Source organism: Lytechinus variegatus, chromosome 7, assembly GCF_018143015.1.
Source record: "Lytechinus variegatus isolate NC3 chromosome 7, Lvar_3.0, whole genome shotgun sequence".
Lineage (NCBI taxonomy): Eukaryota > Metazoa > Echinodermata > Echinoidea > Temnopleuroida > Toxopneustidae > Lytechinus > Lytechinus variegatus.
The window spans coordinates 12724345-12735942 of record NC_054746.1 but is presented as its reverse complement, the minus strand read 5'-3'; the positions used below and the strand labels follow the sequence as shown (position 1 = coordinate 12735942).

General features: G+C 35.9%; 1 protein-coding gene across 4 annotated transcripts in view; it reads left to right on the top strand.

Moving 5' to 3' along the window:
• Window positions 1–391: 391 nt before the first annotated feature.
• The window catches only part of LOC121418465 (protein phosphatase 1 regulatory subunit 21-like), a 29112-nt gene continuing 17905 nt past the window's right edge, over window positions 392–11598 (top strand). For 3 of the 4 annotated variants that reach the window (XM_041612362.1, XM_041612360.1, XM_041612358.1), the window contains exons 1-5: window positions 1003–1165; window positions 6480–6548; window positions 7390–7536; window positions 8761–8862; window positions 10057–10248. In XM_041612362.1, the coding sequence (XP_041468296.1) occupies window positions 1115–1165; window positions 6480–6548; window positions 7390–7536; window positions 8761–8862; window positions 10057–10248 (561 nt within the window). In that variant the 5' untranslated portion in view covers window positions 1003–1114. Of the gene's footprint in view, window positions 581–1002; window positions 1166–6479; window positions 6549–7389; window positions 7537–8760; window positions 8863–10056; window positions 10249–11598 lie in introns of those variants that run through there. The other variant, XM_041612359.1, reaches the window with a different exon arrangement.

The window sequence follows — 11598 nt, the reverse complement described above, 5'->3', positions numbered from 1 at the left end:
TTTGTTTCCAATACTTGTTAAGGGTAGGGTTTCACACGCCAATACTTGTTAAGGGGTGCATTTTCAGAATATGGAAATTACGTGTTTAGGGTGCTTTTCGAGACCCCGTGGTCGCGCATGGTATCCACTCGTGAATGGAAGTGGCCCCCCCGGGATTCCTAAGTATTACAACAAGACCTCTGAAGCGTGGAGTATTTACAAAACACACACACACTACAATGATTTCATTTTGTGATATAATTAACGTATGTTGACATTGGTTCATGAGTATATTTTATCAGTTGCTTTGATGTAAACAAGATGTTTTGTTTACTAAATTATCTTGGAAGGATTTTCTTAGGGGGCGTGGTCAATCATGACTGTTATTTCGTTTTTCGTATCCGAATTATCACGATATCATCGAATCCGTACACGGAAGATGGCTGCCTCCTTCACTAATCACTTTGCTAATAATCCATGGATGTGTTGAACCTTGTCTGTGAGGATAATTTTCACTGGATCCAGGGAGAGTGATCCTATTCATTCTAAGATGTCAGATCTACAAGCAAAGTACCAGAAACTGGCCCAAGAGTTTGCAAAAGTAAGAAGATCGGTACAGTACAGCCGTGTGTGTAGTGTGTCATGTGTGGCTGATCACAGAGTTCAGTCTTCATGGCGGTCAGCTCGCCGCCGGAGCGGCTCCGGTCGGTAGTGGATACGGATACGGCACCAGGCCAGCGCTAGCTCTTGTGGGTGAAACCGGGGGTTGGGGAGTGGTGGATTGCAAAGAGGTATTTAGAGAGTAAAAATGATTAATTAATGCACACACACTACAATGATTTCATTTTGTGATATAATTAACGTATGTTGATATTTGTTCATGAGTATATTTTATCAGTTGCTTTGATGTAAACAAGATGTTTTGTTTACTAAATTATCTTGGAAGGATTTTCTTAGGGGGCGTGGTCAATCATGACTGTTATTTCGTTTTTCGTATCCGAATTATCACGATATCATCGAATCCGTACACGGAAGATGGCTGCCTCCCTTTGCTAATAATCCATGGATGTGTTGAACCTTGTCTGTGAGGATAATTTTCACTGGATCCAGGGAGAGTGATCCTATTCATTCTAAGATGTCAGATCTACAAGCAAAGTACCAGAAACTGGCCCAAGAGTTTGCAAAAGTAAGAAGATCGGTACAGTACAGTCGTGTGTGTAGTGTGTCATGTGTGGCTGATCACAGAGTTCAGTCTTCATGGCGGTCAGCTCGCCGCCGGAGCGGCGCCGGTCGGTAGTGGATATATACGGATACGGCACCAGGCCAGCGCTAGCTCTTGTGGGTGAAACCGGGGGTTGGGGAGTGGTGGATTGCCAAGAGGTATTTAGAGAGTAAAAATGATTTATTAATGCAAGGTTACTCTTACAGGGGCCTGTTGCAAGACAAGATAAGCGATACGTAGGAACGTCCTAGGAGTAGGACCATTCTTTCGAGATACTTAGGAAGATTGGCAACAAATCAGCGCTTTCCGTTTCACGAAGGCAATTTTGTCTTCCAAGTCCGCGACATCGTTTGATATCGATAGTATCGGAAAAATATTTAGTCTTCATCATCACCTGAACCTTTTATTTCTGAATGACGTCTTTTCATAAAATCATTTATTTCAATAAAAGGAGATCAAATGATGTTTTATTTATTACTGATTGTAGAATTGATGTATGGAGCTTACTTTATGAGGTAAAAAGAGAAAAAACTTTAAAGATTCACAAACATAACTGAATAAAATCTAATTTTTCATTATTTCCCTTATTTAGAACACAGTGTTTTTTTCAAGACACCTTTCATTGATTTTCAACGAAAGAGACCCTTGTTCAATATAAAAATTGATTTAACTAAAGTAATTTCGACATTTTATTAGTTCAATATTCAGTACTTTTATAGAATACTAATATAATTTTAATTTTGCAAATTATGCGTTAATATGTTGTTTGCTGAGGTAAAAATAAGGTTTGAATCAATGGAGTAAACAAAATCAAAAGTGTCTGATTGTATGAGACTAAAAGGGAAAATATGAGAGGATGCTTATGAAAAATCTAATCTATTTATTTAATTTGTCAGATATAACGCATATAAATACAAATGTGAATGTTTAGAGTATAAACATACCTCAGTTGCATGATGAGTAAACAAAGACAAGGAAAATATGAACATTGCTGCAAACATGTCCAAGTGAATAAAGTAGTGCTTTGCAATAATAATCAAAACAGAAAAAGTTGTGCAATCTGCAATGGAGAAAAAAATATATCAACGGAAATAATGCTAAAAATTACGATCATAAATGTTGGTCATATTTAAAGTTGATCACTTAATTTATGGAAGTTTATATAAGAATATAAGGTTTAAGAATGTACAAAAAAAATATGTTCAACATTTCAAAGTTAAGGAGTAGAGACTACCGTGATTCTTTTAACATGACATAGGAGCCGAAAGGGGCTTACCCTACGATTTAAAATGCACCTCTTCGTATGTACTTTCCATAATATTTTATTCGCTAAAGTTATCTTCATTTGTAACGATTGTGATGGATTCGTTAGCAATAGGCCTAATCTGTATCTTAAATTTTTATTAGCTATTTTGATACTGCAGATTTTTGTTTCATTGTTTCACATCTCAAGTTATCCCAAATCCAAGAATTAATTTTCATTGATCAAAATTAATCTCATAAAAGAATAATCATAATGAAAATTAAATTTAAAAAAATAAATGATTTAGCATGTTTAACATCTTAGTTTTGTATTGTTTTTTTTCTTTGTTTTTTGCTTAACGTTATAAACATTTTTTTCCTTACATAATTTCTTTTAAATAAGTTTGTTTTCACGTTGTTTAATTATCTATAATTAGAAAGCATGAGGGATCAGAGAGATAGTGCTGCCCATTTCGATAGTTCAAGTTTATTTTTTTAATGGAAAAGGGGTGGGGATAGGGAGGAGGGAGAATAAAAGAAAACATATTTAAATAAAAGTATTTGGGCCTACATTACCCCCGGAGAAGTTAAAATGACATCCGTTTTTGGTCGTCTTGTCAATTCAATTCAATTCTTTTATTTCATTTCCATTCAAAACATAATACAAAATAATATAAAGTAATACAAATCAAGTACAATTTTATAGGGCTTTCTTACTTCGTAAAACAGAAAAAAAACAGTATAATATACAGTGCGTATCAAAAAAAAGTTTACACTTTGAAAAAATCCTGTAAAACTATGCATTTGTAATATCCTGAAGATTTTTCCACATTTTAACATTGGTACAGGTCCATTAAAGCAAATAACGATATAACTGTCAAAAAATATTTCCGCTTGAGTGAGCACCACTTACTTTTGAAAAGTTAGTGAAAAATGATTTGCGCAGAACATTGAAATAGTTATGCGAATAAAAGTAGACCGTAATCATGAAGAACACATGGAATTTAGCTAGTAAAATTGATTTGAAGATATCTTCTACTTTGTTAGACTTGTTTCCTTGCCCAAAACACTTCGAAGAGTGCATTTCGCCCTACCCCACTCCCCACACACCGAGCCCATCGTGACGATATTTGCTTTACACTGAGGTGTGATTTACATGGAATGGCTTAAGCTTGATTTTCATTATGTTTATCATTGCTAAAATTGAGAAAAGTTTGGAGAAACAAGTGTTAAATGAAAAATGCAATGTAAACCCACTTTCAATGATAAAAACTTAGTGAAAAAATGCTGGAGATGTCTGATATAAACTTTTCTTCAGATTCAGTTATGTCCTCAGATCCAGCTGGCACAAATAGGGTAAAGGTTTTGCTTAATAAGAGTTGAAATTTCACTATGGGTGGCAAAATTGTTACAAAATGCTGGAATGTATCCATTTTATTTTAATTGACTAAAAGTGCAAGGGAAATGTATGATAAATGTTTCGTATGGTAAGTTTGATTTCGCCCTTTCCCCTTGACACAGCATGAAAACGAGCATTTCTGCGCAAACAGATTTCTGCGAGCTTTACAGAAATGGACAGTGCTCACTCAAGTGTAACATTCTGACAAAACTTTTACCTTCATTGGATAGATGAGACCCAAACCCATGATTATACGTGCAAAAATTACCCACATAGTGTATATTTTTAAATTCCCAGGGCTTTTCCAAAGTGTAAACTTTTTTTTAATACGCACTTTAGAGCATAAATGGAAATGAGGGGATCCACTAAAAAGCAAAGCTTGTAAAGTGTGGATCCCCTTGGAAATGAAGAAATTATAGTTGACTTATTCTTATATGCGTACATGCATGTATTACAGGAAAGAAAAAGAGAACAAAAGAAATCATATTGATGCAAACATAATTGTCGACGTGAAATTGATGAAATATAAAAAATAACTTGGCGCCATCCCAGATAAAATGCATCATCAACCCCCTAAAAAATATGTTTAAAGGTGATATGTCAGTGTGGCTTGCCGTAAACGCATTTTCTCTCAATGCGGACGGTGGCGGGAGGTGTGCAAAGAAGATTATGCCTACTTAGGACATGTCTTTAAAAGGACCATTCTTCGTATCGCCCAAATCGGCATTGTGAAACAGTTGAGCGATATCTCGTTCTTACATAGAATGGTTCTACGAAAGACCATTTCATGCAACAGGCCCCAGATGCCCTAATTAATCATACATCACAACAAAAGTCATGGAAAACAAAGAATAACCCAGGGAGCCCAGGGGCTTACCGTGTATTTGACCATACTCACAGGACTAGCGTAATTTATGGTCTAAATATTTCTCCAAATGAAGTGTGAAAACAGAAATTACCACGATTATATGGTAAAGGTCTAACGAGTGGCAGTTTTCCTGACATTGGGGCACAAACTGGATCCTCAAAAAAGGAAAAGTTCTCTCCTACCCCAGTCTCGATCGGCCATTTTGTTACGATTCATTTTTTTTCATTCCAGTGCAGTGCCTGCCTAGCCTGGAGGCATCTGGGGAGTAAAGTTATTTACTGTGTAGGCTTACTCCCATGAAGCATGGGACGTCATGCCATTTGTCCCTGTATAGGGATAGGATTCCCACGGTGAAAGTCAACCTAAATCACACGTCTTCCTTTACGTTTTTAGCCCAAACTAACGTTAATGGGCCAAAACAATATTTACTTCCCGTTTTATAAGGTCCTTATATTTATTACATAAATAGTACTAAATTTGAAAAAAAACACTAAAAAAAAAGCACTAGCGTTTACTTACCCACTCTGTTTACGTCGCCATTTTGGAGTCTTTTGTTATCGATACCAAGATACCACACGCGTGTAGAGCTGCAGTCTAAGATTACAAAAATAATTGCATCGGCCGATAAACATCACGAATCGTAAAATACCTGTTCAGGTCGATAAATACCATAAAACTTGTTAAATGATATTTATCGACTGAGACTCCAAAATGGCAACGTAAACACAGTGGGTAAGTAAACGCTAGTGCTCGTATTTTTTTTCAAATTTAGTACTATTTATTTAATAAATATAAGGACCTTTATTTTCTTTGTCATGGAAAGCAGTTGTGCAAATGGAAACAGTGCACGGTTTCATTATCTTGCTGATGATAAGGCCAACAATTGCACGGTTAAAACGTGAAGAGAGCAGCATAATCATTGACAAATTATTATTTCCATCCGACAATAAGAACAAAAATTGGTAAAGCATTTTGTGCAGACTAGACAAAAAAGGGGAAGATGATTTTATCTTAACAAGTTTAATTTTGTCATCTGCAGGCAGGAAACAGTTTTCCAGGCCTTGTTTACAGGCATTTATTTTTTTTAATGTGTATTTGATACCAATGAGTTTCAAGTGTGTTGGAGAGAAATCTATCATTAGCAAATGATTTTTACTCTCCACATGCTACCCAGCCAGGGGGTGGGGGGCAGGGGGGGTGGTAGGAAGGAGGAGCTCAAGCTACAAAAGAGCTTGATGCTAATACACTTTTGTAATTAGGGCATTATACAGTATGTATCTCTAAGTTGGGAACCACTATTCACTTTGTCCACAGATGTGCATTAAAAAAATCAACATACGGTTCCAAAAACCACAAAATACCCATTTTCCCCATCTTAGCAAACAGCTTTTAGGTAAAGTTTTTGTCCTGATTTGATATCCAACTTTGGGTTTCAGGAACAGCTCTATTTCAGCTTTGATCTCAATGTTCAAGTCCAAACTCTCAATTGGACCTCCTCATCTGTAATTTCGACAAAGGCTGAAGTAAGCACAAAGAATTTGTGGCTAAACATAAATTGTGCAAACAGCTGCAAACTTGCATTAATTTATATCTAAGTAGCAGATCATAATATTCAAATAACATTGGCATTAAATTGCGAGCAGGGCATAAACCTCAATGCAACATATTCTATTACAACATTAAAAAAAGCCAAATTGAAAACAAATTATTTGTGTAGTATTTTTTATATCCAGATCTTACTGTATATGGTCATTTTTGTTTAATTCTAGGTGCGTGCTCAAAACCAGGTGCTGAAGAAAGCGGTCATAGAGGAGCAAGCCAAGCAGAATGATGCAAAGGTCAGTTCCCAAATACATGTATTTTGTACAATTTAAACCAAAAGTAAGTAGTAATCCTTTCTTGAAGACAGAAGAAAGTTTGTATCTCTAATGGAACAAAGGTCATTGATTTTCTAAACTTATTCCCAAATGAAGTCCCAAACAGCTTCCCTGAATCAAATTCTTTGGATTTAAGAATTAAGATTACCTAGGTAGGATTTTGATTGAGAGATGGATAGTTTTCTTTGTAGGTATTTGTTACTTTGTCTATTATGTATATTAGATCAATTTTTCTATCAGCTAAGAATTATGAATAATATTCTTGTAATATCCTGGATGCTATTTTTTCAAGCCCTGCCTGCTATTTTTTCAAGCTTTCAGCTTACGATAGCTGGCCTCTGCATTTAAATTTATTTGTTATTGTTTACATGAATTATGTCTATATCTACTTAACTACTATACAATTGTCACCTTTGTAACTTGATCATTATGTATGTTTGATTTTATATCATTGCTCTAATTTTGTAATTTTGTTTTATGAATAAAAGCAGAAATACCTGCTTTAAAATAGATATTTAAGAATGAAATTTAACATGAATTAATAGCTTTTTTTAAATTTTTTTCAATCCAAGGATACATTGATAGGGAAGCACACCATTTTAGGATATTAATTCATTTGGTTTCAATCATATGAACTGACAACTGCAGATGTCTCATGCTTTTGTTAAAGTCCAACACTATATTCATTTAATTCAGTTATGTCTGGTTATGAATGGAAATATTACCTCTTAAGCATTTTTTGTTTTTAATTCTTTTAAACTGGTAGTAAACAAGAAAATATTTGTTTTGCCATCCCATTTAGGAGCAACTCAAAATCCGTGATCAGAAGATCCGGAAGTTTGAGCAGGAGCTGGACAGCTTGACCTTCCGTAACCAGCAGCTGACCAAGAGGGTCAATGTCCTGCAAGATGAATTGGACATACATGAATCAAAGGGCAAAAAGAGCAAGGTAAAATAAAATAAAAAATCATTTAATGTTTTGAACCTAAGCTCTTCACAGGGAGTGTTTTATGAAGCAATAGTGATTTCATTTTGTTCAGAGCCAATCAGATACAAGGATTTCAGTAGCTTATAACAGTTGTCAGTCAACATCACTGACAACACAAAACATTCTTTGTTTTATGAAACACTCCCCTGTCTGTTAGTGCTGAAATTCATAGAGACCAATCGTCCTTTAATGTGCAATAGATGAAGGATATGTTATATTGAAGTGCTTAAAAGGCCCCAGCAACCTAACTATTTTAGCTCATCCATTTCAGAGTGTTGAGCTACTGATAATTTGTTCCCGATTTCATAAAGTGATGGGATGAGTGCACAATCAAAGGAGATTTGATTTTTATGAATCCACTCTCATAGACTTGGAGCTCAATATCAACCTCTTTAATCCATAAAGGTTCAATTGAATTTACATCTTGATATGGGCAATGCCGTATAATACTCCTTATTTTTGTGTGTGTTTGCATGATTCTCGATATAGACCGTGTGGGCATTAGACTAAATGACAATTGCACCTTGTGAGCATTAGACCAAATGATGGTAGGACAAAATGGTAATTATACCAAATTGATGGTAGATCAGGTATTAAAGGAGAATGAAATCTTTGAAACAAGATAGCTTGTGTGAAAACAGAAAAATCAGACAAATAATTAGAAAGTTTTAAGCATTTGAATATTGCGATCACTAATGCTACGGAGATCCTCACATTGGAAATGCGACAAAGATGTGTGATGTCACTTGTAAACAACTCTCCCTATTACTTTAGTAGGCTATATATTTCTGTTTCTGTTTGTTTCTGTTTGTGGTAACTCCCATAGGAACTCGGCAGGACAGCATTTTTAGCTGGTAAACGCCAAGCTGGTATATAACCAATTACCTATGAAACATTTTACGTCTAGGTTAATCAGTCATAGTGGCTGACGTTATAGATGACAGATATCACTCTCGGGCCTTTTTATCAAAGTGGAGACAATGGCAGAGTTGGGATTCGAACTCAGATTTTTCTCAAACTTTCTTCGTTCTTATTCTTTGATTTTTCTGTTTCGACACGAGCCTACTTGTTCCAAAGGTTTCATTCCCTTTAAGCTCTGAGAATTAGACCAACTGGTAGTAGACCAAGTGGATACAAACATGTTAGAACCTGACTGAGGAATGGTGTTGTATTTTCTTCAACCAGAATAAAGACATGGACAATGCCACCCATGTGAAGACATCGCCCAATGTAATAGGAGAGGAACTGAGAGGAAAAATACAGGAAAACGAAACACTCCACAAACAGGTAAATACCATTTTCAGTTTTTCAGTTAAATTCTAATTTGGTTCCAGGCTTAATATTGCATTGTATCCTGATAAATCATGATAATTACATTTTACATAACCATATTTTAATTTTCAATTAACATTATGATTTGGTTCATATTATTATCTTGCATGGTGTTCTGGTAAACATTAATTATATTGATAATGTCTTTCCTCAGTTCCATTTAACATTACCATGTTTAGGTGTTAAATTGATAGAAAAAAGTGAGTTTTCAGATTCTTTAAAGGGTATTTAGACACTCAGGGTAGATTGAAATTATGATTTTCTTCAAATAATCATTTTGCATTGTATTCTGGTAAACATCCGTCAATAATGATATTGTCTTGCTTCAGTTCCATTTTATATAACCATTGTAAATGTTTCATTTTTTCTAATCATTTCTATACTTTCAATTGAATTGCCTTTATAGAAAAGTGTCCTTGTTCTTAAAAATACAAAATTTTAAGGCCTTTAGGTTACTTTTGTTTTGAACTTGAATTAATTTAATGGCCATACTTTTGTTGATGCTGTGATATAGCTTCATGATCTATCTGAAGAGCATAAGAAGATAGTAACAAAATTAAGCAGCCAGCAGGCCACTATGGAATGTGGCTGTAGCCAGCATCATAGTATGAAAGAGGCCTCTGAGAAACAACAAAGAGACAACATATATATGTCTTAGTTAGATTCATTTTGATCTTATGATATTTAAATCCCATCTTTGTCTTGTTGAAAATAAGCTCTGTTACCCATCTGAAGAGCACAGGAGATTGTGACAGAGCTCAGCATTAAACTCACCTTCAATCACGTACTTCCATTGAATTGTTTGAAAGGCATTTGAAAACATACTTATTTTTGTTGTAGTGTAATTGTAATATTGGAGAACAATTTGTATAAAGCGCATAGAGCAATTGTGATAGATTGTGCGCTGTATAAGTACCAATTTATTGTTATTATTATTTTTATTATTATTATCATTATCATTAGTAGTAGTAGTAATAGTATTATTATCAAACTGGCCATTCTGGAGCATGACAGCAACCAACATCATAGCATGGTAGAGGCATCTGATAAACAATACAAGGAGATCCTCCAACATTTATTTCTTCGTTTAGTTCTGTTAAGATCATACTGTATAGTTTCATGGCCATCCCTGTTTTCTTTATAAAACAGCTCTATGACCTATCTGAAGAGCACAGGAAGATAGTGACAGAGCTCAGCAGCAAACTGGCCAATCTAGAACGTGACAGTAGCCAGCATCATAGCGTGATAGAGGCATCTGAGAAACAATACAAGGAGACCCTAGAACGGCTTCAGCAGGAGAGGGCCAGGATGGAGGTACAGCTCCAGGCAAGGGACAAAGAGGTGTGTACTCACTTGTTCTACAAGCACTTTGATTGAATTTACATCTGAATAATTGATAGGCCTGGGAGTAAATCTCAAACCTTTGAAGCATTTGATCAGTTTAACAAAAATCGGCTACTGAATACCGTATTTGCCGGCGTATAGGCCGCACTTTTTTTTATGAGAAAATGAAGCAAAGTCGGGGTGCGGCCTATACGTGACGAAAGTCAAAAGCCGCGTCCAGCGAACGCTGAATACGTGGTTAAAACATCGCGTGTGCGTACGTATGGGACTACAGTGACGCTTTCATTGTAATGGTAGTTAAAACAGCGCGTTTATAGGATAAAACAGTAAAAATCTTGACTTATTTAATCAAACATTTTCAGTACCGGTACGTGATATCTTACTTCTCAAATTTAATTCTGCTCAGGTGTAAATTTGTTTCCATAAACGCAGTAGAGCTCAGAGACCGTGCCCGCGATCTGACTCTGTCTGGGGCTGGCAATGTCATGTTTAATATGTTTGCAATGCATGGCTTCTAGCGCTAGCGCTCACACCGTATACTGCGGGGTACTTGCCAATTGCAGGCAGCTTGTTCGGGGCGATCGATCCAAGACATGTATTGGTAGACTTTTGTCAACAAAAAGCATTGTAATTGTAATGAATGTCATGCAGGTCCCCAAAAAAATTGAGATGGGGGGGACGATCACCCCCTAAATTTTTAGTTGATAACCTTTTTTTTTTGCTTGTCAATTTTGTTTCCTGCATCCCCCCCCCTAAATTCTGGTGGACCCCCTTAAAATGTCTCTTGTCCCCCCCCTTAAATTTAGGTTGATGACCTTTTTTTTTTTGCTTGTCAAATTATTTTACATTTGTTACATTGTTACAATTTGAGATGAGGACGATCCCCCTAAATTGATAACTTTTTGCTTGTCAATTTTGTTTCCTGGGTCCCCCCTTAAAATGTCTCTTGTCCCCCCCCCTAAAATTTAGGTTGATGACCTTTTTATTTTTTTATTTTTTTTTGCGTGTCAAATTTTACATTTGTCCATCACAAAATTTCAGGTAGACCCCCCTCTAATTTTTTGGGCTTCCGCCGCCAAATATGTCTTTATTTCACTTGGTCTTTACCTCTCAGTCTTTATTTCTCTCATACGACATCGCCGACTTCAATAAAAACAAACATTGAAACACCGCCCGTGCTTGTGTATTTATTCAACTTTATTTGTAAGAAAAGAAGACGTTAATTGAAAGAAATAAAACATTCGCCGCGCTTGTTTACCGTCGCAGCGCTTGTTTATCTCCGCCACGCTTGTTTACCTCCGCAGCGCTTGTTTATCTCCGCCACGCTTGTTTACCTCCGCAGCGCTT